The sequence below is a fragment of the Brassica napus genome, chromosome C5 (assembly GCF_020379485.1).
Source record: "Brassica napus cultivar Da-Ae chromosome C5, Da-Ae, whole genome shotgun sequence".
NCBI lineage: Eukaryota > Viridiplantae > Streptophyta > Magnoliopsida > Brassicales > Brassicaceae > Brassica > Brassica napus.
The window spans coordinates 43129388-43157354 of record NC_063448.1 but is presented as its reverse complement, the minus strand read 5'-3'; the positions used below and the strand labels follow the sequence as shown (position 1 = coordinate 43157354).

The 27967-nt window shown below is 36.7% G+C and overlaps 3 protein-coding genes and 1 pseudogene across 3 annotated transcripts; all 4 read left to right on the top strand.

Moving 5' to 3' along the window:
- The first annotated feature begins 5030 nt into the window (after window positions 1-5030).
- Window positions 5031-8368, top strand: LOC106425140 (phytochrome-associated serine/threonine-protein phosphatase 3). The gene is made up of 10 exons (XM_013865855.3): window positions 5031-5369; window positions 5561-5707; window positions 5791-5858; window positions 6108-6165; window positions 6786-6896; window positions 6986-7036; window positions 7130-7273; window positions 7352-7447; window positions 7553-7624; window positions 7910-8368. The coding sequence occupies exons 1-10, from the start codon at window positions 5289-5291 to the stop codon at window positions 7991-7993; spliced, it is 912 nt and encodes a 303-aa protein (XP_013721309.1). The 5' UTR covers window positions 5031-5288; the 3' UTR covers window positions 7994-8368.
- Window positions 8369-8592: 224 nt separating this feature from the next.
- LOC106425086 lies at window positions 8593-15986 on the top strand (annotated as a pseudogene).
- A 498-nt stretch (window positions 15987-16484) lies between these two features.
- LOC106425139 (mitochondrial import receptor subunit TOM40-1) lies at window positions 16485-19390 on the top strand. Its single transcript, XM_013865854.3, has 11 exons — window positions 16485-16738; window positions 17319-17400; window positions 17499-17601; window positions 17680-17775; window positions 17861-17911; window positions 18006-18071; window positions 18418-18519; window positions 18608-18676; window positions 18759-18842; window positions 18922-19017; window positions 19104-19390. The coding sequence occupies exons 1-11, from the start codon at window positions 16612-16614 to the stop codon at window positions 19155-19157; spliced, it is 930 nt and encodes a 309-aa protein (XP_013721308.1). The 5' UTR covers window positions 16485-16611; the 3' UTR covers window positions 19158-19390.
- A 218-nt stretch (window positions 19391-19608) lies between these two features.
- Window positions 19609-20819, top strand: LOC106425141. The gene is made up of 2 exons (XM_048756658.1): window positions 19609-19981; window positions 20059-20819. The coding sequence occupies exons 1-2, from the start codon at window positions 19978-19980 to the stop codon at window positions 20661-20663; spliced, it is 609 nt and encodes a 202-aa protein (XP_048612615.1). The 5' UTR covers window positions 19609-19977; the 3' UTR covers window positions 20664-20819.
- Window positions 20820-27967: the final 7148 nt, after the last annotated feature.

Sequence of the window (27967 nt, the reverse complement as noted above, 5' to 3'; positions counted from 1 at the left end):
AAAAATGATCGTGGTGGTTTGAGTAACTGTTGCACGATCATGTTTATTTTTTTCTAAATAATATTTTGTTTTTAATGCAGAAAAATAGGAGATGAAAAAAGTTTAATTATTTTATTTTTTACCTTTTTATAAATCTTTTGCCAAATGTCAAATTTTGATTTGATATGTGACTTGTGCTTTAGCATATAAGGAATTATGAACTGATTAATATTTAATAAAAGTAAAGCATTTTTTTCAAATTTTGCTTTAATTGGAATTTCTATTTATTATAAGTTTTAAAATCAAATAAAAACTATTAAAATCATATAAAGATATGACAAAAGATTATTGACAAAAAATAGAATTCACGGAAAAAAAATTAAACGGGCCTAAACGGACTAAACGGGTACTATCAACATAAATGGACTAACATTAAACGTGTTTAAACGGATAACGGGTCTAAACGGACTTGACAATAAACAGGCCTAAACGGGCATGGTCTAAACGGGCAGGTCTAAACGGGCCGGGTAGCCCATATTAACATCCCTAATTTTGACTATCACTGAAGGATTTTGTATATCATGGTTATCCTATGCGAGTAAATAAGCTATGGTTGTTCAAATTTCAATGCTCATTGAAATTTTAATTAATTATAAGAGAGATGAGTTTGATTAAAATTTTCACCATTATCTATTTCTCCAGCTGTTGTTGCTATTGCAGGAGCCACTGCCAAGTCTTCGTGCTCTAGGAAGGATTAGCAAATGGCTAAAGCTGATGTGGCGGTTGCCGCGACCCTTGCGGATCCCCGGTATATGCAGGCTGCTGAAGTAACTGGAGCTAGGAGAGAGCATTTGGCCTACGTTTTCAGCTCCGCCATCGATGTTCTGTACTTCCGGAGATATCATGACACTCACTGCCGGTGGTATAGCCACATGTTTAGTAACTTCAAAAACCAGTTTTGTAGGTTTTCTTAAGTTTTGATTTTGATGAAGAAAATCAAATCATTTGATTTTGATTTGATTTTGATGAAGAAAATCAAATGAGTTGATTTTATGTTAGACATGCTTAATCATTCTTGACAATGTAATCATCATTGTAAACGCGCTTATTTTGATGAAATAAAATGTAAGAACAGACTCATGGATTAGCTCAGATTGGTATTTTATTAATAGATCATAGTTGATGTTTGTGTATTTGGTGCAGTGTTAAGAGGAGTAGTGACATGGAAAGTGAGATATATAAAAGGAAGTTTGGAACATTGCATCAGTTATTCCAGTGGATAGAGGACTCCCTACGTCTGAAGGATGCATCAACTTAATAGTGGTAGCAGTGGAAATCAGTAGTAGACACTGGCAAACTCTTACAAGAGGAGAATTTCTTGAGAATTGGTAGAGAACAGTTACTTTTGCAAGAAGAACACAAGCTGGATACTACAGTCATTAAGCCTGAAGAAGTTTAACCCTGGAAGACAAGTAAAAGAATCAAGAACAGGAACTGAAAATGAATATAGAAAGACACATATTATCACGAATTAGTTACCAATGGCTGAACCGAATATCGCGAAGCACAACATGTATAGAATCGACACAAGAACAAAATAGGTGTATGAAACTATCCAGTAAGGAGCATCACCAAGTCCATGCATCTTCATCATGATTCTTAACCTCTGTTGTTTCTCATAGACCAGTGTGGTTAAGATCACCTTACATGATCCAGATTAAAAAAACTTCAATGAAAGCCATGAGAGAAGGAGTGTTTTCGAGTGTTTCATTCAGACAATCTTAAAGACTTACAGGGGATAGCAGCAGAATGACCCATGTGAAGAAGAGCGGACCGATTAGGGAGGTGATGTCTAGGGTCAATTTAGTCTCTGGTTTGGGAATTTCTTTGATATACTCACAGAGGATATTTGTCTGAGAACCTTTTAGGAGCTCAAGATATGCATTAGATGCCTGGAAAATAATTACAAACAAAAAGCAAATTATGAACTCAAGATTGTGTATTAAATGATAACATGTACATATTCTTGAGATGAGCAAAGGCTTAAGAAAAATATGCACCAGGTTCACTAAGCGAGGGACTCGAATCAGAACCATAGGCCGAATCACTTTATTGTTCTTGCAGGTAGAGTTGTACCAACCCTTAAAATTGAGCATGTTCCCATTTGGGTTTTGAAAATCAAAAGCTACAAAATGGAAACTTAGGTATATTATTTCTTCAGAAAATTATTTTATTATATAAAATTAACCATCTGAATATGATACAATAAAAAAACATATTTCAGTATACTTCTTAATTTTTATTTTATTTCATATTTCAGTATATTGTGACATTCTTTAATATGTACAATATAAGTTAATATAGTTTTTCGATGGTTAATTATTTTCTGAAGAAGACAAAATAACAAAAATTATATTTTTAAAATAGAAATATAAATCATAAAATCAAAAATAAAGTAAAAATAAAAAAAATATCATTTATAAAAATTTACAATATGATTTTTTTAATAATATGTTTATACATAGTGTTCTCTTTTCGTAACTTCTTTTGGAATTTGGTCTTTTAAATTATTCGGGCAAGTAATTTTTATTTTTGTTCACACTAACTTGAACATTAAAAAAAAATTTAGGAGTGTTTATATGCACATAGTTTTATCTTTTTGTAGCTTTTTTGGAATTTAAGATTTTAAATTATTCGGGCAAGTGGTTTTTCTTTTTGCTCACACTAAGTTGAACATAAAAAAACATCTTCATAAATATTCTACCATTATCCTCTAAGGTTCTTTGTACATTGTTCCATGTTTTGTTTATTTGCACATGAGACTTATTTTGAATTATCTAGCCATCAAATTAAACTTGAGCTTAAAATAAATAATAGGCGAAATTTAAATATGTTAGTTTAAAAAAAAGTAAATGTATTTCAATTTCTTATAAGATACCAAAATCAAAAATATAAAATAAAACTTAAGACATACTAAAATATTCTAATGAAAATATTAAGCTAAAAGTATAATAATTATTAATTTCTTACAATCACATCAACTAATGTGAAAATATGTATGTAAAAGTCATTATAAAATTACAAATGATAGTTAATCTCTTTCTTGAAACAAATGAAAAAGACAAAAAAAAATCAATTATGGACTATTCAAAATTTAGAATTAAATTAAATATAATCTACAATGCAAATGTTACATATATTTTATTATGAGTTTAACAAATCTAGGTATATAATCCACGTGTTACGAAATTCGTTATTAGGAAATAAAAAATAGTTTAGACTATTCATAGGAAATACAATAACAAGACCCATAACCCCATTATTCATAGACCATTGAATTCTATATTAGTCATATGAATTGTGATTTTATCCCTATAAAGACCATAATAATTATGCCAAAACAATCTAAATATAAAGAACCAAAGAAAACACAAATATCCATTAAAAACACAGACCTATAATGTCATTCTCTACCACTTTGTTATATAATACACAAACAATTATAATTTACAATATATATATATATATATTGATATGATACATTACACAATAGAGCATATCCCAGCGTACCGCGGACTTACCCTAGTAACTTATATTTTAAAGGTTAGTTCTTAAATATGCCATTAAATAATATTTAATAGATAAGTATGAAATTAAATATTCATTATTCTGATCTGAACGTAAAATTAATTAAATTCAAAATATTGTTAAATGAGATCCATAATAAATTTGAAAAAATCTAAATGAATTTAAAATATTATTAACAAAATCTAATCTGAAGATATATAAAATTTTAATGGCACTTACAAATATGAATTCAGAATTTGAGAAACCTGATCCAAGCGTTCATGTGTAGGTGTCAATCATAAATATTTTAGGAAAGTAAATGAACACATTTTTGTTTGAAAAATAGCACACACGATAAATAAATAAAATTCTATAATAACATTAATTAAAGTTAAAAGAGACTATTTTATAATTTTGATTTATATTTAAGAATTATAGTTTAAAAATTATTATTTAGGTAGAATTAGGTAAGAATTTAAGCTTTGGAGTAATTTGTCATTTTATCCTTCGATTTTTGTCAGCTTTCGATTTTTCTCTATGTACATTATTTTTTTCATAACTTTTGTTTTGCTATCTAAGAGATCTGCACAAAAGTATTTTGCTATTTTTCGTAATTTTAAGAATTATGAGGGATCACAATCATTACTTTTTCTACCGTTAGACATTGTTTAACTTCTCTCTCTTCTCACCGTTATCTGTCTATGTATCTTTCACGGAAGAAGAAGAGATGAGAAGCTTATCTTTCGATTCAATCTTATGATTGAATAGACTCTTTTGGTTGTAAATATTTTCGATCTTCAGATCGATTTTGTCTTTTCGCAAGGCGAATTCTCTCTTCGCGTAGGCGATTTGGTTTCATATAAGGCAATTTTTGTTGTATTTAAGTCTGATTTATTCATCCTTTTTTAAACTACTATCCCGTTTGATGTTACAAGACTCCAATCTTATTGTTAGTTAAGCTTAATTTATTTCCTATAAAAGGAATCAATCTTCGCTTCAGAGTTTTATGGCGAAGTATCCTTTGAAGATTTGGGATTAAGATGATTGATTGAGCATGGAGAGATAATGCAGGTTCAGATAAAGCTGGAGTTTTCATCGTTCTGGCAAGGCCCCACCTTTTATCTCTTTAAAGCTACTCATTCGATTCACCTATACCAAAAAGAAGAAGAATCGCGTAGGATTAACGGGAACAAAGAATGGAGAAACAGTCAAGTAGATGAATTTGTCGAAGAAAGTTGCTGAAGGTTATTGATCCGGTAGGTCTCCGACGAAACCGACGGCACCATCTCTGATCTCCAGAAATGTCGAATGCCAGCTCAAGAAAGCACGTGTTTTTGTTAATCTTTATTTAGCGTTAAGTTGGGCTTGGGCTGAATGTAAAATAGGAATATATTGATTCTACTTGTAATGTTTGGGCAAACAGCCCTATAATAAAAATGTTGACAGAAAAGAAAAAGATGCTGTTCAACAACAATTGCGTTTTGATTAAAAACCCAAACGGGAGAAGTGTGAATTGCGTTTGAAGCGGCGGAGAGCGATGTGGCGAGATCTTTTTCCCCATTTTTTTTCTTTTTTCTTTTCCTTTCTCGAACCTCTCATTCTCTCTTTCATCTTTTACGTAACCCTAGCGAACTCGGAGAATCTCTGCTAGATCTATCTTGATTCCTTTTTCCTTTTAACCAGAAATTCGCCGTTGAAATCGAACGCTAGAGGTGTGATTCTTGCTAGATAGATAGAGAGTAATGGATTTGGATCAATGGATTTCGAAGGTTAAAGACGGCGAGCATCTCTCCGAAGACGAGCTTCAGCTTCTCTGCGAATACGTACGCCCTTCTCCTTCTTCCTTACTTACTTAATCTGTATCTTGGTGGGGGGGGGGGGGGGAGGCGACTTTTGAATCTGGTCTCTTCCGCTATGTATCGTATCACTTTGGTTATTAGATTTAGGGCTTTTCCTTCTGTAGTTTCCATGGAGATGGTTCAATAGACTTTCTCCGTGTTTCTGTTGCTTGCAGGTGAAAGAAATTCTGATTGAGGAGTCCAACGTTCAGCCTGTCAACAGTCCAGTCACCGTCTGTGGTGACATCCATGGCCAGTTTCATGATCTCATGAAGCTTTTTCAGACCGGGGGTCATGTTCCCGACACAAACTACATATTTATGGTACCTAGTTTTTCTTTTTTAATCCCCTGTGTTGACACGTTCGAGATGAATACAATCCTGATCTGGCGGTGGCGTTTTCGCAGGGGGACTTTGTGGATAGAGGTTACAACAGCCTTGAAGTCTTCACTATTCTTTTGCTTCTTAAAGCTAGGTAAAGACGTGTTTCTTTAATGTTTCAGTGACCACTGCTTTTCTAGCGTTTTGCTCTTGTTTTTTAAGCCCTTGATCTTGACAATTGTTTATATTTCTTTGAAAGAGCATTCTTCATTCAGAATTGGTCCAAATGAGGACGTATTTGCTTCCCAAGCATCTCATTTTCTCTATTGTGAGAATGCGAATTGGTGTTAAATTCGATTGCTATTTTTCAATTATATGCAATTAATTGTATTGTAATGTGTAGACATCCAGCCAATATTACACTTCTGCGTGGAAATCATGAAAGTAGGCAGCTAACGCAGGTATTTAATATTCTGTTCACGCACTTTCTAGGAGGCAAGTACTTTTGATTATCTTCTCGCCCTCTTTGTTATATCAGGTTTCTGAAAAGTCCTGATTTTGTGCAATTCCATGTCAGATGTAGACATGGATGTTAAGCTAAGATGCATTTTATGTGAATCGAGTATTGGAAATCTAATTTTAGAAGGTGTTTTATTTAGTGCCGGTCTTCTTTTAACCATGTGTTGTCTCCTTGGCGCTCTTGATGCATCGTATTCCCTACATTGTTGTATCTCATACAAGCGCTGTTTAAGTAAGAAAGTTATTGTGATAATTTCTTTGAATCATTTCACTCCTGGCAAACCTTCATGGTGATAAGTCGTAAAGTTGGTGTTTTTACACGTAAACAGTTCCAAGAGTTGGATGAAGTATTGTTATTGTAGATGTTGGATATTCTTTTTTCTGTAACAGAGAACCATTCAATTGATAAACCAAGATATCCACAATAGAAATAAGTGAGGGGGATCTACTTTGTTTTGTATTGCTTCGTAGTGAATGTCTATGATTCTGTTTTGCCGCTGGAAGGCATATTTCGTATGTCATTTATGGGATTAAGGTTCTCATCCCAATTTTATGTTGTCAGGTATATGGTTTCTATGACGAATGCCAAAGGAAGTATGGTAACGCCAATGCGTGGCGCTATTGCACAGATGTTTTTGACTATCTTACCTTATCAGCTATAATAGATGGCACGGTAAGTAATTTCTTCAGCAACTTGGTGTTGTCGATTAAAGTGCATATGTTTGCTGTATCCTGAAGTTACAAAATACTTTCTTTGTCTAGGTTCTATGTGTTCATGGCGGCCTTTCCCCGGATGTCCGGACAATTGATCAGGTTAAACTCTGCTTCTATTGCTTTTGGTTTCCACCCGTTGCTCAGCATGTTATTAAGGTCATTTGCTCACTTCGATCTTATTGTGGGCTCTAGATAAGACTAGTAGATCGAAACTGTGAAATTCCCCATGAAGGGCCCTTTTGCGATCTTATGTGGAGCGATCCTGAAGACATTGAAACATGGGCTGTTAGTCCACGTGGAGCTGGTTGGCTTTTCGGATCGAGGGTTACCACTGAGGTATGTTTCCCTTCTTCAATACTGTAAATGATTAACGGATTTTACGTGTCTGATATTTGGTTTTGGCTTCTTGTGCAGTTTAACCATATAAACAAGCTTGATCTAGTATGCCGTGCACACCAGCTGGTACAAGAAGGTCTTAAGTACATGTTCCAAGATAAAAGCCTTGTAACGGTGAGTGTACTGCTTCTTATAACTTAAATTTCTTACGCTAGCTAATTGGAAATATTACTATGCTTAATGATGTGTTTATTCTTCTTCTTCTTCATTGGTGTGAAGGTATGGTCTGCGCCTAATTACTGCTATCGCTGTGGGAATGTAGCTTCTATATTGAGTTTCGATGACAACATGGTGAGCCATCCCTTCAAGTCTTTACTATTGAATAGTCTAGTCTTTTCTATTCATGCATAGTATCCATACCACCTCCTCTCTCAACAAGAGAGGATTCTGTTTTACTTCAGTTAGTTATATCACATGTTTATTTTCGATATTATGCTCTCTACCAGAGCAAGCACACACTTTATGATTTGGTATCTGCTTTGTCATAGATTCTCTAGGTAATAACTGCGTTATATTGGATCATAATTGTCCATGGTTTACTGAATGAAATCGGTGGAAATGCTTGTTTTTCAACAGGAAAAATCAGTGAAGTACTTCACAGAGACGGAAGAGAACAATCAAATGAGAGGGCCAAGGACTGGAGTTCCATATTTCCTATGATGATTACGCTTATTATATTTGTACCCCCCTTACATTGCTGTGATGATGATGATGATGATGAAGCCATTGCTACCATAGGCAATACGTTCAGTCTCAGAAGGTGTTATTATGTAGATATATAATATTATCTACTAATGGGTTTCATTTACTCATTATTATTTATGTCCTCTACGTAACATTTTTTCCTTGTGAAATTCAAAAGTTGACACTTTGGTGGCAATAGTTTGTAGTAGTTTTGAGTCTACTCGTGATTTTCTCTACTTTGTTTTTGTTTTCCCACAATCTTTTCTTCTGTATTGTTCAATTACAATGTTTCCTATACTCTTTTGCTGTTGTTAAAAATGACATTAATTCTAAAATAATTTCCTATTTGAATTCAGATATTGCATGCTTACATATATTTTGTTATGAGAAAAGCCGAAACACTAAGAAGTGGGAAGCTGTTGTAGTGTTTCAATGTTGGTGCCTGGTCATCGAATAAATCGTAAATTATAAGTCAAAACGGTTACTGTTTAGTCATTCTTTATAATTTAGTAAATGACTAAAAAGAGGCTGATCAACCTCCATGTCCATGATGATAACAAGAAGAGAAGAGAGTGTATAGAGAGAAACAATGGGCTCATTATCGTCTCCGGTACTTGAACTAGCCCGGCCTTTTCTTCGAGGTGAGCTAGAGAAGATCAACCCCAAACTCCCCTCGTTGATCGCCGTCCTCAAAAGCGTCGGCGCCGGCGAGTGTTGGTACAAACACGGCAGCTTCCTACATCACTTGGTCGATGTCTACAAGATCCTCAAGCTGTGGAAAGCTCCTGAACCCGTCTGCCTATGTGGTCTGTTCCACTCTGCTTACTCCAACTCATACGTCAACTTAGCCATCTTCGATCCCTCCACCGGACGTGACGTCGTCCGTGGACACGTAGGTGAGGTCTGCAGAGTCGCTGATCCATCTCTTCTGCGTTATACCGAGACAAACTCTGATCCACGACGACCTTCTCTTCAAGTACTCCGACCTCGAACTCATCGAGCATCTTGAACTCTCTGAGGTTTCATTGAGGAAGGCTAAGGAGGAAGGTGTTTTCGATGGAGAGGAAGTGTGGAGGAAGAAGCTGAACGGTTTGGTGCCTGAGAACGGGGTCGTTGTGAAGCACATCAAGACGGGTGAAGAGGTTCTTGTTTCGAGGAGAGTAGTTGGTGTTTTCTTACTGATGACCATGGCGGATTTCAGCGACCAGTTTTTTGGGTTTCGAGACGAGTTGTTCTGTAACAACGACGGGAGATTGGAGTTTAGAGGCAATAACGTGACAGCGTTATGGCCTGGGGACGGGAAACCTGGACTGTGGATGAACTCTAGCTCGAGAATGGGTGGAATATATAATTTGATAGTGAGAGAAGAAGAGATTTTGATGGAGCAGAGGAAAAGAGGTTATGGTTCTGAGTTTGTGGCGAGGAAGGAGAGAGATGAAGATATTGAGCTTGTGGTGCCTCCAGTCTTCAGCTTCTGCACCAAGGTATATATGATTTAGATCCCAAAGTGGTGTTCTTCTTTGATCTAGTTAGCTAAACTAGCTCTGTTTCATCAGTTCATGTCATGATCATCGTTGCTTCTTTAGTTGATCATAAAAAGAAAGGTAGACTCAGAGTTATCAGTTGCTTTCAAAAATTAAACTGAGCTTAATTGTGTCTTCATATACACATATATACAAATGATACATGTATCTAGTCAGGTAAGTGGTTACATGTCTAGATCATTGTGTTTAGCTAAGTTGGTTGTGCTTCATGTCATAATCATCGTGTTGCTGTATTTTTAATTTTTATACAAGAAAATTGTTTAAAGTGTAAAAAATACTTTCTCAATCAATCAATGTACATACAAGAGATGTATTTATACATACATTGCATACGGTTTAGTAAAGAGAAGCTAAACCGATGATTAAACTTAACCAAAAGCTAATCTAAGTTAACCGGGTTCTCTAATACAACCCCCTCAAACCGAAGGCGAAGAAGGAGACAAGAGATTTGAAATGGAGAAACGTCGAAGGAGTGAATGAAATGGACCCGGGTGTAGCGCCTTTGTCAAGATATCATCATGCTGATTGTTGGAGGAGACATGAAAGAGTCGCATGAAGCCGCTCTTGATCTGATCACAGATAGTATGACAGTCTATCTCGACGTGTTTTGTGCGTTCGTGAAACACGGGATTATGAGCAATGTGAATAACAGACTTGTTATCGCAGAATAGCTTCGTAGAGGTACTAACCGTGATCTTCAAATCTTTCAGGAGCTGGTGAAGCCAAATCAACTCACAAGTAGCAAGAGCCATGCTCCGGTACTCCGCTTCAGTGCTACTTCTACTCACGGTCTGTTGTTTCTTGGACTTCCAGTTGATCAACGACTTGCCAAGATACACACAGAAGCCAGAGATAGAGTGGCGAGAGTCAGGACAAGTGGCCCAGTCAGCATCAGCAAACGCGTTCAAGCAGATATCAGAATCAACAGAGTAAAATAAACCTTGGCCTGGATTAGACTTCAGATAGCGCAAGACCCGATGAGCAGCCTGTAAGTGAACGTCCGTAGGACAAGAAAGGAACTGACTCAAGTAATTCACAGAAAAGGTGATATCAGGTCTTGCGATCGTGAGGTATAGCAGTCTACCAATCAGCTCACGATACGGCTTTGCAGAAGGAAGGAGAGTACCAGTATCCTTACGAAGATGCACTGAAGGATCCATTGGAACAGAGACGGGTTTACACACAAGCATTCCAGTAGAAGAAAGAATGTCCAACGCATACGTCCTCTGGCAAATAGAGATACCAGTTGAGTTACGTGCAATCTCCAATCGCAAGAAGAATCGAGGAACGCCCATATCTTTGATCTCAAAAGCTTTATGTAACGCCGTCTTCAGTGAATTCAGGGCCTCATCATTGTTGGATGCAATCAAGATATCATCAACATATACCAACAATGCGGTGAACGAAGTCGAAGTCTTTCGAACAAATAAAGTGTTGTCCACCGGAGACTGAGTAAAACCAGCAGCTAAAACCACCTTCGAAAAGCAATGATACCATTGTCTCGATGCCTGCTTGAGGCCATACAAAGACTTGCGGAGCTTGCAAACAGGATTTGGAGGAGGAACTCCATTTGAAGGTGTATAGCCAAGTGGTAAGCTCATGTAGATCTCCTCGTCAAGATCTCCATGTAAGAACGTGTTTGTAACATCCATCTGTGTTAACTTCCAACCAAAGCAAGCTGCCAAACTCAAAATCAACTTGACACTTGCAAGTTTAGCCACCTGAGAGAACGTATCAATGTAGTCAATACCCTCTTTCTGGGTATAACCTTTAGCAACCAAGCGAGCTTTATACTTCAAGATGGTACCATCAGGATTATATTTGATGGTAAAGACCCACTTACAGCCAATGACATGCTTCCCCGACGGTAACGTCACGATGATCCATGTCTCCTTAGTTTCCAAAGCAGTAATCTCAACCCCCATGGCATTGTTCCAAACCACATGTCGCACTGCCTCTTTAAATGTATGAGGCTCAGTCTCGATTGTGCACGAAAGGGTAAAGTTTTCATATTAGGGATGAAGCTTGGAATAAGTGAGAACAGAGGACAAAGGAAATGGAATGGCAGTATCAAAGGTTTCTGAAATATGAGGGGTAAGTGGAGAGGGATTGAAAAGAAGGTTACAATGATATTGACTGAGCCAACCTGGTGTTTTAGTATGACGCTTTGGCCGAGTGTTGATCGATGAAGTCTGCTCTGAATCAGCTGCAACAGTCTCTTGTGGTAATGAGGCACTAGCAGACGATGGAGGATGCGAGGACAGTGTATCATGCAACACAGATTCAGATGAAGAACTAACATCTAATGCAGCAGGTATAGGCATAGGCAGAATAGTAGGACCAAACAAATCAAGACGCGGTTTAGGTGATTGCACATTTGTAAAAGGGAAAGTTGTTTCATGGAAAACTACATTTCGAGAAACACTCACAATATTAGATTGCAAATCAAAGAACCTTATACCCTTTATAACCAGTAGCATAACCAATGAACACACATGGATTTGCACGGGGTGTAAACTTGTTTCAATCTTTAAGATAAGTCAAAACATAGCAAAGACAACCAAACGAACGTAAGAAAGAAAAATCAGGAGCTTTTTTATCAAGCAACAAAGACGGTGTTCTATTGATCAGAAATACAGCAGTGAGAACACATTCAGACCAATAAGCAAGAGGAACGTTTGATTGGAAGAGTAATGCACGAGCAACGTTTAACAAATGTTGACGTTTTCGTTCAACTATAGAGTTCTGTTGCGGCGTATAAGCGCATGAGAATTGATGAATAATTCCTTTAGAAAGAAAAATATCTGTGAAAGCCAACTCAGGTGCATTGTCACTTCTAACTTTCTTAACAACAGTTTTGAATTGAGTCTTAACATGAGTAAGAAAAGCTGGGAAAACTGTTTTAACATCACTTTTATACCTCAACATATACAACCAAGTCACACGAGTACAATCATCAACAATGGTAAGAAAATATTTGAAACCTTCTATAGACTCAAACGAAAAAAGACTCCATATGTCTATATGTATAAGATCAAATTGGTTTACAGACAACTTCGTACTAGAAACAAAAGGTAAACTGCGTTGTTTAGCTAAAGGACAGACATTACAAGGTGTTGTATTGACTTTAGATGATAAAGGAATACCGGGAATGTGATGCAGTTTTGTAAACGAAGGGTGTCCTAGACGTTGATGCCACAGAGTTCCATCAAGCAAAGATCCACATAAAGAATTTGTTTTAGCATGTAATTGAGGCTCCAAAATGTAAAGACCATGCAAAAGTGACCCTTTACCAATAGTCAAGTCCCGAATATGGTCCTGTATGAAGCAAGAAACATAGTAAACATGAGTAGACAGATCACGGTTTTAAAGCAAAGAACTGACACTCACCAAATTGAATTTAAAACTCTCAACATGCAGAACATTATGAAGTGTAAGTTAATCCGAAATATGCACTGTCCCCGTGTGACTGATGGGAACACTAGTGCCATTAGGTAGAGAGACTGTTACACCTGAAACATGACACACTTCACTAAACAAAATCAAGTCAGAACAGACATGACTAGTAGCACCACTGTCAACAATCCAACAACCATATGGCAAAATGGAATATAAAGTGGAAAGGCAATGATGTTGAAAGGTTAAAATGTGGTTTTCAAAACGGAGGTTGGTGGAGGGAAACACAATCGAAACCTTACCAGCAGTAGATGTAGAGGCCATGAAACCATGTTCAGTAGTAGTGTCAATTGGTTGTTGAGAAGACTGCTTGTCACCAACTCTTGTTTGAGCAATCAGTTGAGCCAGCAAGCTCTGAACTTGGTTCGTAGTAAACTGGTTCAGATCCAGAGAAGGACTAGGAGCAGCAACAGCATTAGCTGACTGATTCTGTTGGAACTGGCTCTGCGGAGGAAACTAGGACTTAGGAGCATATTGTTGTTGTGGACCACGTGAAGACGACGAAGTCATCTGATGGAGTTTATGCCCGGGAGGATAACCATGGAGTTTGTACCACTTCTGAACAGTGTGACCATGACGTTTACAATGAGTACAGACAGGCTTCTGAGAATAGTGATTGCCTTGGAAAGCTGTAGCATAAGATGCATTATCAATGGGACCAGTATAGAAGCTAGGATCCTGAAGGTTGACTGCAGCAGAATCAATAGGACCAATGTTCTGAAAAGCCACATTATCCACTCGTGTGGATGGTTTGATTGACTTCTGTCGTTCATCCTGTGCCACCATGTTAAACACATCTTCAATGTCTGGGATGGGCTTCAGCATGAGGATATGACGACGTGTAGACTCATATGCTTCATTTAAACCCATGAGAAACTTCATAACACGGCTCTTCTGCTGCATCTTCTCCCATAACAAAGCAGCTTTGCACTCAAAACGGCCACAAGTACAAACCGGAATCTCCACATAGTTTTTATATTCCTCCCACAAAGTAACAAGCTCTGTATAATACGTATTGATGTCCATCGAACCTTGTTGTATAGTACTCAGACGATGTTCAATCTCGTACACCCCGAGGAGCATCATCTTGCTTAAAGCGAGTCAACAAGTTCTTCCAGATAGATTCAGCAGTAGACATGAACAATAAGCTTTGGCCAATCTTCTTGGAAACGGAATTCATAAGCCAAGTGGCCACCATATCATTGCATCTTGACCAAGAACCAGAATCACGATGATTGGGAGAGGGTTTCAGAATCGTACCATCAATAAACCCAAGCTTATTGCGAACATTTGAAGCCATCCTCATCGAACGACGCCAAGAGTGAAATTCCGAGCCGCAAGACAGACGATCGGAAACAAGAATCAAACCAGCATGATCCAATGAATGGAGATAGTACGGATTCTCGTACAGATCAGTAATCGAACGAGATGGATCGGGAACGGACTGTTTCTGACCCGTGGAGCTCATTGAATCAAGAGATGTTGAAAGCAATCGGCAAAACAATCAATCAAGATCAACGAGAACTCAGAACGGCGAGAAATCAGCAAGAAACATCACAAGAGATCGATCACATGCTCAGAAAGATTCAATCGAGCAACAAAACCAAGAAGACGAAGGTGATTCGCGATACCAGTTCTATCAAATCGAGGATGAAGCGAAGGCAGAGATCGATCGTTAGCTCACGAACTGAAACACTCATCCTTGAATCGATTTGAAGAAGAAGATCGAGAATCAATGGCGGAAGCTCATTATGTGCTCTGATACCATAACAAGAAAGTTGTTTAAAGTGTAAAAAATACTTTCTCAATCAATCAATGTACGTACAAGAGATGCATTTATACATACATTGCATACGGTTTAGTGAAGGAAAGCTAAACCGATGATTAAACTTAACCAAAAGCTAATCTAAATTAACTGGGTTCTCTAATATTATCTTCATTAGTTTAGTAGCTTTCATGAAACTGATCATAAATAAAGAGAAAGAAAGATGAATAGTACATGCTATCAAGAATGAAAGTGCGTTTTTTTAATAAATAAAATGTTAGTTAGCATCACATATATCCAGGTTATATATGTATTTAATTAGCTAATTATTTTCATGTGTAGATCATGATGCTTTCATTGATTGTATGATACAATTTGTATCTCTCCTTTGGTTAATGTGCTTTCACAAAATGACACTATAAGTGCCTCTTGGTACTTATTTACGAACTTTCATCAAAGAACATATAGATAGACTCGGTAGGTTTCAGTTGTTATCAATAATAAACTAGTTGAGCTTTATAAGAGCTTTATTGATAAGCTGTGCACATGTAATGGAACAGGTACTAGATGCAAAAGAGCAGATAGAAGCAAGGGACACGTACTGGGAAGCTGTGAGCAGCGACGCGAGCAAAGAAGGGTACTTGGAGAGAGCAGAGGAGAGGTTGTTGGTGTGTATAGAGAAGAATCCATTTGTGGGAGAGCCACATGTGTTGTTGAGTCAAGTGTATTTGGGAAGGAAGAGATTCTTAGAAGCAGAAAGAGAAGCTGAGAGAGGGCTTGTCCTGCTGTTGCAATGGGGAAGTCCTTGGGACAAGAGGATGTCATGGGAAGGTTGGATTGCTTGGGTTAGAGTTCTTCTCATGAAGTCAAGTGATCAGTCTTGGCCTGATGTTTCTTGGGGGATCTTGAACTTGGGTCTTGTCCGCTAAGATTACAATTTGTACGTGCTTGCTTATTATGCTTACCAAAATAAGGTTTAATAAAAAGATTGATGAATCAGTCGATGCATGTAGATCAAATCTTCTTGCCTTATGGTATATGTCATTAATTCATGCAATTATGAAGATTGATCATATTTAGTACTTCCCACAATGTAACACAGGCGAGAAAGTATGGGAATTGGACGATAGAGAACTCAAATGGGAACCAAAAGATTCCAACACAAGAAACTATACGGCAAAAAAATGATTAACAGTCTAAAAACATCTTCAAAGTAGAAAATGTTCGAGATGTGTAGAGAAGCAATGTCAGGACACAGGAGTACATATTGGGCTGAGTAAGTCCCATAATATTGAAATTCATCCCTGAAGCTGCTTATCCCGCATCCTGGCCAACACGACGATATATGCAAGTGACCAAGGCCCAAACGTCCTGATGTCATTGGTTACAACTTACAACACCACTCGTAACCGATGGTATGTTTGGTTATGCACATATTTGGTTTGCTTAACTAACTGAACGACTAAAACTGCAACGTTTATATGTACATATACTTTCACATTCTAGAACTAGTAAAGTTTGTACAGGGCACCAGTAAAATGATATCACTTGCATGTGTTCTTTATTATTGAACCAGATGAAATTAAATGGTCCTTACCCGAATTGGATGAGACCGGGGAATGAACGGTCCAGAACCGGTTTAAGTTTAATAACCGAATTTGGATTAAAAGAAAAAAGAGTAAAAAACGAAGCTACAAAACCCTTGAAAAGGCAACAAAACCCAAAAGAGGATCTCGCCCCCAAAATCACAAGAGAAAACCCTTAACACACACTTGTTCCCCCTCTCTCTCTACTCTCGCCGTTAGGGATTTTCGGTAGCGGCGGCGGCGATGGCGGATCTTTTCCCACCTCTCGTGACGGCTCAAATCGACGACAAGCCTAAAGTCGACGAGAAAGTCGATTACTCGAATCTCCCTTGCCCTGTTCCCTACGATGAACTCCACCGTGAAGCTTACAGTTCAGTACATCATTATCTACTTCTTCTCGATCTAGATTTTCGTTTCTTCTTTTTAAAATATCTCAATCCGTGTGGTGATCTGATCTGTGTTGTTTGGAATGAAGCAATCTAGAAGAGGAGTGTGGCTTTAGTGCATTCGATTATTGACTTAGAGATTTAGCTTCTGTGTTGTCTCTAATTGCTTTTTTTTTTCCATGAATCATCTCGAGGTCTTAAGATTTTGCAAACTATATAGTGTGATTGAAATAGACCTGAGCGTTTGAGTACACATTCAGATTCTGATCGGGTTTTTTTGGATTTTATATATGTTCGGATCGAGTTAGGTTAATGACACTTTTGTTAATGATTCTCAAATAGTCAAAAATGAGATTGTAGCTACTTAACGTTTGTGAAACTGTTTCACTCAGCTCTTTCAAAGTGTTTGTTTGGGGTCAAATCTTATTCACATGACGATGCTTTCTTTTGATAGTTAAATGGAGATCATGAATGGCTCTCCTAATGGTTACTTCCTGTGTTGTGAAGCATTTTAGTTTTGCTTCTATATGATGTTTTTAACTGTGGTTTGATTACACTTTGCAGTGTCTTTAAAGACGGACAATTTTGAGGGTTTTCGCTTCGACTTTACCAAGGGCCTGAATCAAAAGTTTGCTCTCTGCCACAGGTAGTAAGATTATGTTTACAGTTACTGGTGAAAAAAGGATTACACTTTTTTCTTTTGCGTTTCTCTCATTAAGCTTGTTTAACGATTTTTTGAAACAGTGTAATGATGGGGCCAACGGAAGTTCCTTCTCAGTCACCTGACACTACCATCAAAATTCCAACTGCCCACTATGAGTTTGGTGCCAATTATGCTGACCCAAAGGTATGCTAGTCGTTTTGTTCTGTATACTTGTGGCTATCAAGAAGATATGAAAAAAAATGACAAAATAAAGATATGCAGCTGATGCTTGTTGGAAGGGTTATGACTGATGGTAGAACTAGTGCAAGAGTGAGAGCTGATTTAACTGATAAGTTGATGATGAAGGCGAATGCTCAGGTAAGTGAGAATTTGTTTGTTCTATGGTGTACATTCATTCTCTGAAAATCTTGTATGTAACATCTTTGTTTACACTCTTTTCCAGATAACAAATGAGCCTCATATGTCGAGTGCAATGTTTCACTTTGATTACATGGTGAGGAATTTTCCCAGCTTTACATTCATCCTTGTGATGCACCTTTGCTAGCATTTGGTTCGTCTGAAGTTTTTCTTGTTTCATGTTTCTGTAGGGATCAGACTACAGAGCCCAACTTCAATTTGGGAACAGTGCTCTAATTGGAGCAAACTATATTCAGGTAAAGTGGACTATTGTTCCTTAGCAACAGCTGCATTTTTTTTTGTAAATCTTTCTGCGCAAAGTCATATTGTTAAGGAAAGGACTAGCCATATTTGAATTTATTCATCTAGCTGTAAAGCAGTGATGAGATATGAACTATAAATCGTTCTAATCAACATGTTGTGGTCATAACTCATGGTTAGTTTTATGGCGATAAGAAAAGTTGTCTTTCATCTTTCATAAGTCTTTCGAGTTTAGAACTGTGATAGTAAAACTTTTTGGTACGGTGAATGTGCGAGGTGCTACTTGTTTTTGTTTAGTGTTTCATTGTACTCAATTGTATTTTTTCATGAATTATTGGACAGAGTGTGACACCACGTCTATCATTGGGTGGGGAAGTTTTCTGGGCTGGTGGGCCTCGGAAGTCGGGTATAGGTTACGCTGCAAGATACGAAACTGATAAGATGGTAATTCCTCTTCTCATTCGTTTCAAGAACAACAATACTCTAACCGTTTGTGTCCTTATCATACTAAGAACGTTTTCTTTACCAACAGGTCGCCTCTGGGCAAGTTGCAAGCACTGGTCTTGTTCTTATGAACTATGTTCAGAAGGTTTCCGATAAGGTAAATGCACTTCTTATCACTGAGCTCATCTTATAACCTACAGAGATAGAGATAACACATGACACCTTCTTCTCATGATCAGGTCTCACTTGCCACTGATTTCATGTACAACGTTTTTTCAAGAGAAGCTGTAGCTAGTGTAGGGTATGACTACATGCTCAGACAGGTAAAGTCGCCATTTTTATTTTTCTGGATTGTAATGGAGTTGGTATAGATTGCTTGAAAACTATCTGTGTTCGTATCAGGCTCGTGTGCGGGGAAAGATAGATTCAAACGGTGTAGCATCCGCTCTCCTGGAAGAAAGATTGAGTATGGGACTCAATTTTCTTATCTCTGCAGAGGTACACAGTTCTCCTTGTTCTTTGCACTGAGATTGAATGGAAGATTCTCCTTTTCTAACTGTTGATTGGTTTTTGTTTATCTCTAGCTTGACCATAAGAAGAAGGACTACAAGTTTGGATTCGGACTAACAGTCGGCTAATAAGCATAATGACGCACGCAATAAAAGCCCTGGCAGCTGCAGATTGTAGCAGCTGTAGTGCGGGGGATTCGGTTCAATTTCATTATATTCTCTCCCTTCAAGATTTCAGTTTAGGGTTTTTTTCTTTGGGAAGTTGAACACAAAAAACAAAAGGAAATGTTGTGATGTTTACCTGCGGTTTAGGTTTTCTCTCGGAGAACATTCAATTAAAGGAGTTTTTATTTGTGTTTTTACTTTCTTGCCTGAGGTCTCTTTTACTACCACCGAGAGGTCTATTCATTTCCTTTCTATTTAAGAATAAATCAGTTTTGACCAAAGAAAGAACAATTCAGATAGAATCAATCTTCTCTCAAGTTAAAACACTTGGCTGTTCTTTTCTCCTTGCATGTCTTGTGTCCGTTTAACCAGCTTTACTGTGTTTCTGGCTCCTGTATTCTCTTGGTATGATTGCAATAGTGATCAGGGAGGAATAAAATTCTAAAAACGGTTGAGATAATTGTGGGAATGGTTGAGATTATTTTTATCTACATAGATAAATGCTAAAACCGTAAACAGAGGTTCAGTTTTGACCGTCTCAACAAAAAAAAAAAAAGGATAAAAAGGAATCGATAAGCCCTGATTCGAATCGTTAGTTTTCAGTCGATAAAAAATTAGAGGCTACAGTTACGATCTAGGGTTCTTCTCCATATTTATATTGCTCGATTTAGATAAGAAATTTTGACTCTGAATTTGATTATTTGTATCTTGAAACAACAGATGACTGACCGTGTTATCCGTCACACAAAGAGACTACCACAGTCTAGATGTTCCCCTTTCACTAATGGGTCAGTGATGATGTTCATTCCCTTTGAGAGGAAGTCTAAATCCCTTACTTTTCTCATATTTATTTATTTATTTACAGGACTACTAGCTGTGCGACTCGGAGTTGAGCTCTCCCTCTTTATGGCTGAAGCAATGTTCATATTATCCGATGACAGACGTTCTATGACGTACTTCTGTTTTTTGACATTGTTTAAAACAAAGATGGATCGTCGTGGTCCCGCGGTAAGACGATTGTACCGTGTCATACAACAAGTGTATGCAACATATATCAAACCCAAGAATCTCGTCTACATCGATGGCGGAAAATCCACTCAATCAAAACTGATGGGGACGTTTCGACAAGATTTTGTTTCTGCCATCAGAGGTTTAGCTCACATTGTTTCCACTCTCGAAATTGGTTGCCTGGTGAAACCGTCTGTTTTTGAACAATACAACCGAGAGCTGAAGAAGCTAGAGGAGAATCTGGGTTCTGTCAAGGATGTTTCTGAGGCATATGGGTTTGCTAGGGAAGCAATTGAGTCTGAGATTCTTCCCCTGTGGAAGTCTCTCTTTGAAACAAATTCTGAAGTGTTAAAACTTGATAAGACTATTATTAGTGAGCTGATTAGGCCTCTCTTGAACGAATTGAACAAGGAGATTTGTGCTCGTAGTCTTGCTTCTTTAGTCATCAAGCCCGGTAAATAAAATCATATTACAAGGTTTGATGATGTTATTTTATTGCATATTGTTCGAGTTTTTTTTTTTAGAAAGGGCTTATAGAGTTTCTTATATGTTGATGGTTATTTTATCGCATATTGTTATTCGACTTATTTTAATGAAATCATAACAATCCTTCGTGGATTTCAACAAGCGTGTGACAAGTTTTGAGTAGAACAAGGTGGTGGTATGATTTAAAAATGTGAATCCCACTCCTTTGCATTATGTCAGTTTTATGTTAATTACATCTTCTGCTAAACTCTAAAGCGGATGAGACTAATGCGATGGTATGAAAAGCACTTTTGTGGCATACATCAAACTGTCACGCCATATGCCACTCCTTTATTTACTCCAAATGTCATTAAAATCACTGAGAAGCGTCACTTAGCAACATTTACAGTAGAATACTGGAAAAGATTTAAAAGTACAGGGTTTGATGATGTACTTGATTGACATTTGTTACATGACTTTTATGATGGGAAAAAGATATCTATCAACGATGTTGATTGTTGAATCCTAAAACCTCTAGTCAACTTTAGAGACCAAAGAATTAATAATAAGATATAGAGGTAAGACTATAAATTCCGTTTAATAAAGTGTATTAATGAGACCGGAAAGAATGATACAAGTTTGGACTCTTGAGAATACAGAACAAGCAATCAATAATCTAAGAGTTGGTCGTCACTTTCTTTCTCTAATCGCCCCTCTTTTTTTGTTTCTCTTTCTTTCATAGACGACTAGTTGTTCTTCTTTCTGGCTTCCTTTCGTAGCCATCATTACAATCCTGCATGTGTAAAATAGCGAGGGAATTAGCAGTTATGTTCGGCTCCACAACTAAGTCTGTTGGTTATAATTGGGTTGTAACCCGAATAATTGTGAATTATATACTTGGATAACGATTGAATCGTCATACTTTCTTTAAAGAGTATTTCGACCATATTCCAAGTCTTTGGGTTACACGAAATCTCTTTGTAGGATAAGACAATCAAAGTCTCATTCTTGTTCTACGCTAAGATACAAGAATAACAAATAAAGTTTTAGTGCTTATATGTGTTTCTTCAAAGATCTTTGATGATCTTCGAACAATGAATCTTTCTTTTTCTCTCTTTACTAACTATTAGTTTTTGATCTTTAATATTGTTTTACAAGTTGTGATTCAAGTTGTTATTTTCCATTGCCCACAACTCCTTTTATAGAGTACTAAGGGTTGCAATGGTTAGCACCAATAGTTACAATGGTTAGTGAAGAGTTACAACCACTAATACCAATAGTTACATTGGTTAGACAAAAGTCACAATGGTTCATCACCAAAAGTTTTAATCACCAATGGTTACAATGAATCTTTCTTTCTCTCTCTTTTACTAACTACTAGGTGGTAATTCGCGCCCTGCGCGGAGTGATGGACCAAAAGAGATTATAACTTTAAAAAAAATATAGACTAATTTATTGGTGTATTTTAATTATATTTTATGAAATACATCTAAAAGAGTAAGTAAAAACTTATATAAATTTATTATGAATTTAAGTTAAAAAGCAAGAACATTATTGTTTTCATAATATAAATTATGAATATAAAATAAAACGAAACATATGCAGCAGAATAATAAAATATGAAAGAAACAAATTTATAAAGAAACAAATAAAAAATTGATAAAACCACAACTACTATTAGAAGAGTCTTCGGAACTCTTGGTTTGCAATTCTATAGAAAGCCATAACAAAGTATCAACTTACCAAACTAAACACATATATTTACCAAATTCAGTAAACGAAATGATATACCTATTTCTGAAAACATCGATTTCTGGAACATCATTAGGTTTAAAAATAATTTTTGAAACCCATCAATGTTAATCACATTCTTCAATCGACCTCATCATAATAAAAAAAAAATGTAAGCAAAATCAGAGACGAAATTCATGATTTTTTTTTCTATGTAGAAAAATAGTAGGTTTTGATGTGGATGAATTTCAGTCTAATGTTATATATATGGATCAATTATAGGATTTTGCTTATGAAAGATTAGAGAGAAAATAATATTATCTCGCCTAAATCAAATCGAACTAATTCTTTAATTTGAGCTGCCAATTTTAAAATTATGGAAAGTAATATAATTAAGAAATTAATATATAGGAGACAAAATTAACTTTGTAAATTAACTTGATCGAATATAACCAGATTGACGTGTTGTGATGGGCTGAGTCCTTAATTTCAGAATCTTGGTGCTTAATCTAAGGAATTGAATAGAATTTGTATAGGACTTTAAATTAATAAATAATTGTAGCACATATTGTTCTAATTTCCATACGAATATTGGTCTGAGTCAAAACTTTCCTATAATAATTTTTCGAATACTAAGTTGTGAATATATAACGGAAAGTAATGTCATATATATTGTTATAGATTCAACGATTTGAAATATTGGACAAATATTATTAAACTGCATTGAAAAATTGCCATATATATAGTCACTAAATTTGTTTGGGCACCACCTAGTTGTGGGGATGAAGATACATAAAGTTTTTCAATTTTAATTTTAATAGTTTATATCTTACAATTATATAAAACTCGAGTATTTTATATTATATATAATATTTAAACTATACGCATACATAGTACATACAAGATTAAAAAAGATTAGATTATGCATTATATTATATATAATATTTAAACTATACGCTTACATAGTACGTATACCATTAAAAAAGAAGTTAGATTATGCATTATATTTATGTAGTAAACTATAGTTTATTAGAAATATAGCAACTTTCTACAACGTTGATCAATATATGGTCCTTATTTTTTCAAACTACGAAATGTGTTATCACTCCGTATAAAAACTCATATTACTCCTTATAAAACTCATACACCAATATTATATATTTTTGTTTGACGAACACAAATATTATATTTGTAGAATTTAAATCATTCAATAAGAAATATAAGAAATAAAAACTTCTTTACAATGCGATATTGATTACAATACAGTTGACTACTATTGTTAGGTTGCAAAAAAAAAAAAAAATACAGCCAAGAAAGAATGAGAAGATATAAGCATGAAATAAATAAATACATTTTTAAAACTCTCATGAAAATAAGAAATATATGTATAATCCGCCAAAACCAATTATATTATGCATAAATATGAAACTTAAATGTCCAATGACACTATATGTAATTAGTCTAGGCAAACATGAGTTATTCACTAAATGCTATGAGAAGAGCTCTCATGATGACACATAAGTAATGACAATCTTGATAATAACACATGTGGCAAATGTTTATTATTTAGAATACTCCTCATATAATAGTAAGGGGATTAGTCTTTTATCTTCAATCTTGTTTTACAAGTTGTGATACTTCTTGTCCTATATAAGGTACAAGCTTCACTCTCACATACATGGGAGACTTCATTGGAGAACAATCTCACAGTTGAACTAGTTAACAACTTTCTCAATATAATGAGATTGTGTTAACAATAGTTTTTTACTTATATGTAAAATTTTAACAATCACATCTACCTCCCCATGCCTTTCATTGATGTTACATTTGCACCTTATCGGTGATGATGCATTCACACCCTTTTGGTGACGATACATTCGAACCCTTTTGGTCCCGAACCGTTTGCACTCTTTCGGTCCCGAACCGTTCGCACCCTTTCAGTCTCGAACCGTTCGCACCCTTTGGGTCCCGACACGTTCGCACCCTTTGGGTTCCCACACGTTCGCACCCTTTGGGTTCCGACATGTTTGCACCTTTTGGATCACGACCCATTCGCATCCCTTGGATCACGACCCGTTCGCATCCATTGGATCATCATACGTTCGTACCTCTTGGATCATGACACTTTTGTACCTCTTGGATCACGATGCAATCGCATCCTTGGATCATGATGCACTCGCATCCCTTGGATCACGATGCACTCGCATCTCTTGGTTCACGATGCACTCGCATCCCTTGGATTACAATATGATCGCACCTCTTCGAAAGTCTATTCTCTCAAGCATTTACAACTTCTCAAACTTTGATTTTATCTCTCGCACAAAATCATAAGTTATAGTTCACAGCGAAAATACTCTTTAAGATTGTTAGTTATAATTGGGTTGTAACCCAAATAATTGTGAATTATATATTTGGATAATGATTGAATCGCTATGCTTTCCTTAAAGATTATTTCGACCATATTCCAAGCTTTTGGATTACACGAAATCCCTTTGTAGGATAAGACAATCAAAGTCTCATTCTTGTTCTAGGCTAAGATACAAGAATAACAAATAAAGCTTTAGTGCTTATATGTGTTTCTTCAAAGATCTTTGATGATCTTCGAACAATGAATCTTTCTTTCTCTCTCTTCCAACCCTAAGTCAATCAACCAACCACCCCCACATGACTCAGAACTGATAAGTCTTCACTCTTAACTAACCGACCAGGGAATTAGATCCCAATCAAACCGATCTGTCTTGTTCTTCCAACCGATGCATCCTTTGATCAACTAGATTCAACACCTTGAACCACCATCTATGGAATCAGGTCGTCCATATACATGATCAGATCACACACCGCCTTCCTTGAATAAACAAAACTAGGCTCAATACTCATGATCCATGACACATAGTACTAGCCTTACTCTTGTCTCGCATTGTTGCAAGACCAGCCTCACCAGACATTCGTGTCTCCTGGCTTGATACTCATCATACCATCAGTCTCAGTCCAGACTATGATTGATAGTATAAGCCATCAACATCCCTAATAGACCATGCGGCCATTAGTTCTCCTTCACAACAGTCCCGATCACTCGGTTGCAACTGTCATAAATAACCCACATGGTGAAAGGTCACGACTCTCCACCAATGACACATGATCGTGGCCATTCATAACCATCCAGAGTTCACACTCTGATGGTTCAGGCCGTGATCAACTGATATTACATGTATACGCACACCAATTAACCTAATGTGCACATTACCACAATCGGATGGTATGTCGAAGTAGCACTTTAGGATCGAACCCACAGAGACCAATGATTACACTTTATTTCTATAGGATCAATATCAAGTTAAAACAATATGGGTGTTTTAAAGTTGATTTCGTAACAAGCAAGTAAGAGATTGATTTAAGGTTTTTCAGATGATTAAGAATGCTAGCCTAGGGTGGTTTGATCGGGTGTTAAACAAGTGTGAGCCAAACAATTATTCAAGTTCAATTAAGAGTAAGTGTAGAACTCGGATCACTCAGGTTGAATCAACCCATTCTCGTGGTATTGATTCCTTTGCAAGTCGGTCTTGATGCCTAAACTCTCATTTGGATCAAGACGCGCTAGCAAGCTTTAGAGATCAAGTCCGATATGTTCACAATACACCCTAATATCTACTCTCGCTGACTAGGGATGCAATGCTCATTCATAACAGATATAGCAACCTATTAGACGGTTAATGAACAGGTTAAACATAAGATCTAACATTAAGCGGCCAGTTTAATGCAAGCATTAAGAACAGCTATGAATGAAGACAATCAATGGATTCACTTATCTATGTTTAACTCACGGATTTAACACCCTAACGCCTTAGACTAAGAAAGTGGATTACTCAGCCATGGACAGAGAAATCACAGAGATAACAGATGAAGAAAACATGTCTGAATTAATAATAAAAAGCAAAGAGGATTTAGAAATCTTCTCCAAAGGATGTAGAGATTCTTCTCCCTTAATAAGAGTACAAATCTTCAAGTATAAAAGTCTCCAATGGTTTCTTGTGTAAAAACTAGCGTCGAATCATAATAGAAAATAAGAAAAGATATATATGCAGGTCTATGGTGGTCTGGAAGTAAAAGGGGGAAGCCCTAGGTAAAATCCCGAAATATTTGGAAACTTCCTTAAATATCTCTGCCGCTGGAACTTGAGACCAAATTGCACTGTTTTCTGCCTCTTTTGTTCCAGCTGGTCCATCTCCCATCCAATGCAACTCCATACTTGTAATGACTAGAAAAGGACTAGGAAGACTCGATAAAGACTTGAAAACCAATTTAAAAGCATATATACAAGATGCCAAAAACACCATATATCAATTCTCCCAGACTTAGATCCTTGTTTGTCCTCAAACAATGTCAAGTATCAAGAACATGGAGAAAAGTTTGAAAGTGTGGGAACTCTCCTATTCTCAGCAACCATACTTTAACCACGAATCTTTGAACCATATAAGCAGTAAAACTAGGATAACACACCCTTACCAGAACCCCACTGACTGCTGTTCAAAAATCGGCTCCATACTTTACATCTCAAACCTGAAAAAAGCAACACTATCGAGACAAAACTCCCTACATTCATTTAAGAGTAGCGTGAGCTTCTCATCACAGGCACTATTCAGGGTAGACGGGCTTGGTGTTAAACAGGCTATTTAATGGTGGTGTTAAAAGTGTTTAGGGGCTACCATTTCATTGTAGAAGATGCAGGATATCACACAAAATGGCAAGATAGGATAGATCCATTGATGTCCACAGCTTCTACTCGTTTTTGCTTCCTCTGGAACGACTGCTCCGTTTTGGATCAGCCATCTGACTGCTCTCCAATCTTTCAACTTGGTACCCACTCTTTTGCTTGACCTTCCCAGTGGCTAATGTTTCTTTGATTTCTTCCCCTTCTTCATCACCCCATTTTCGGTTTTTTTTCTTTTTTTTTTTGAATACTGATATGGTGATGTGACGAAGGAGGAGGTAATACATGATGTTTCTGAGTGCCACTGGTGGTTCTGATTCTCTACCCCTGCTCTTGCGCAGTTCATTGGTTATGGAGCGGTTGCTCCCTTAATCTGCTTGTTCTCTTTTTGACTGAATTTCTGCAGCAGTAACGAGTAAGAGGCTGCGTCGATCATTTCCTCTCCGACCTTTTTGCACATATATATCTGCACATATGACACTGAAAAACAAATGCATGAAGGTGGAATAAAGGCTAAGGTGCAGGGTGAGAACTAGCTAAAAATGAGCTAGCCACTCAGGATCAGCAAGATGGATAAAAAAGATAAGAAGTCCTGAGTGTGTTCTCGTTTCCCTGATCTAGTGCTCATAACAAGAAGAATTTCAGTGAAGATTATGTTCAAGTTAGGTGGAGTTAAGTCTACCCAGTGTAATCTGATCGGCTGAGAACTTCTGGAGAATCAAGTGAGATATGTCAGGGTGTTCCAGGTCCACATGTGTGTCTTTCACCACCGCTAAGGTCACTGAATAAGATAACTAAAGCACGAGGTGGTTAGTGATCAACACGGAATAAGATCATAATTCCCACAAAGTTTTGACTGACT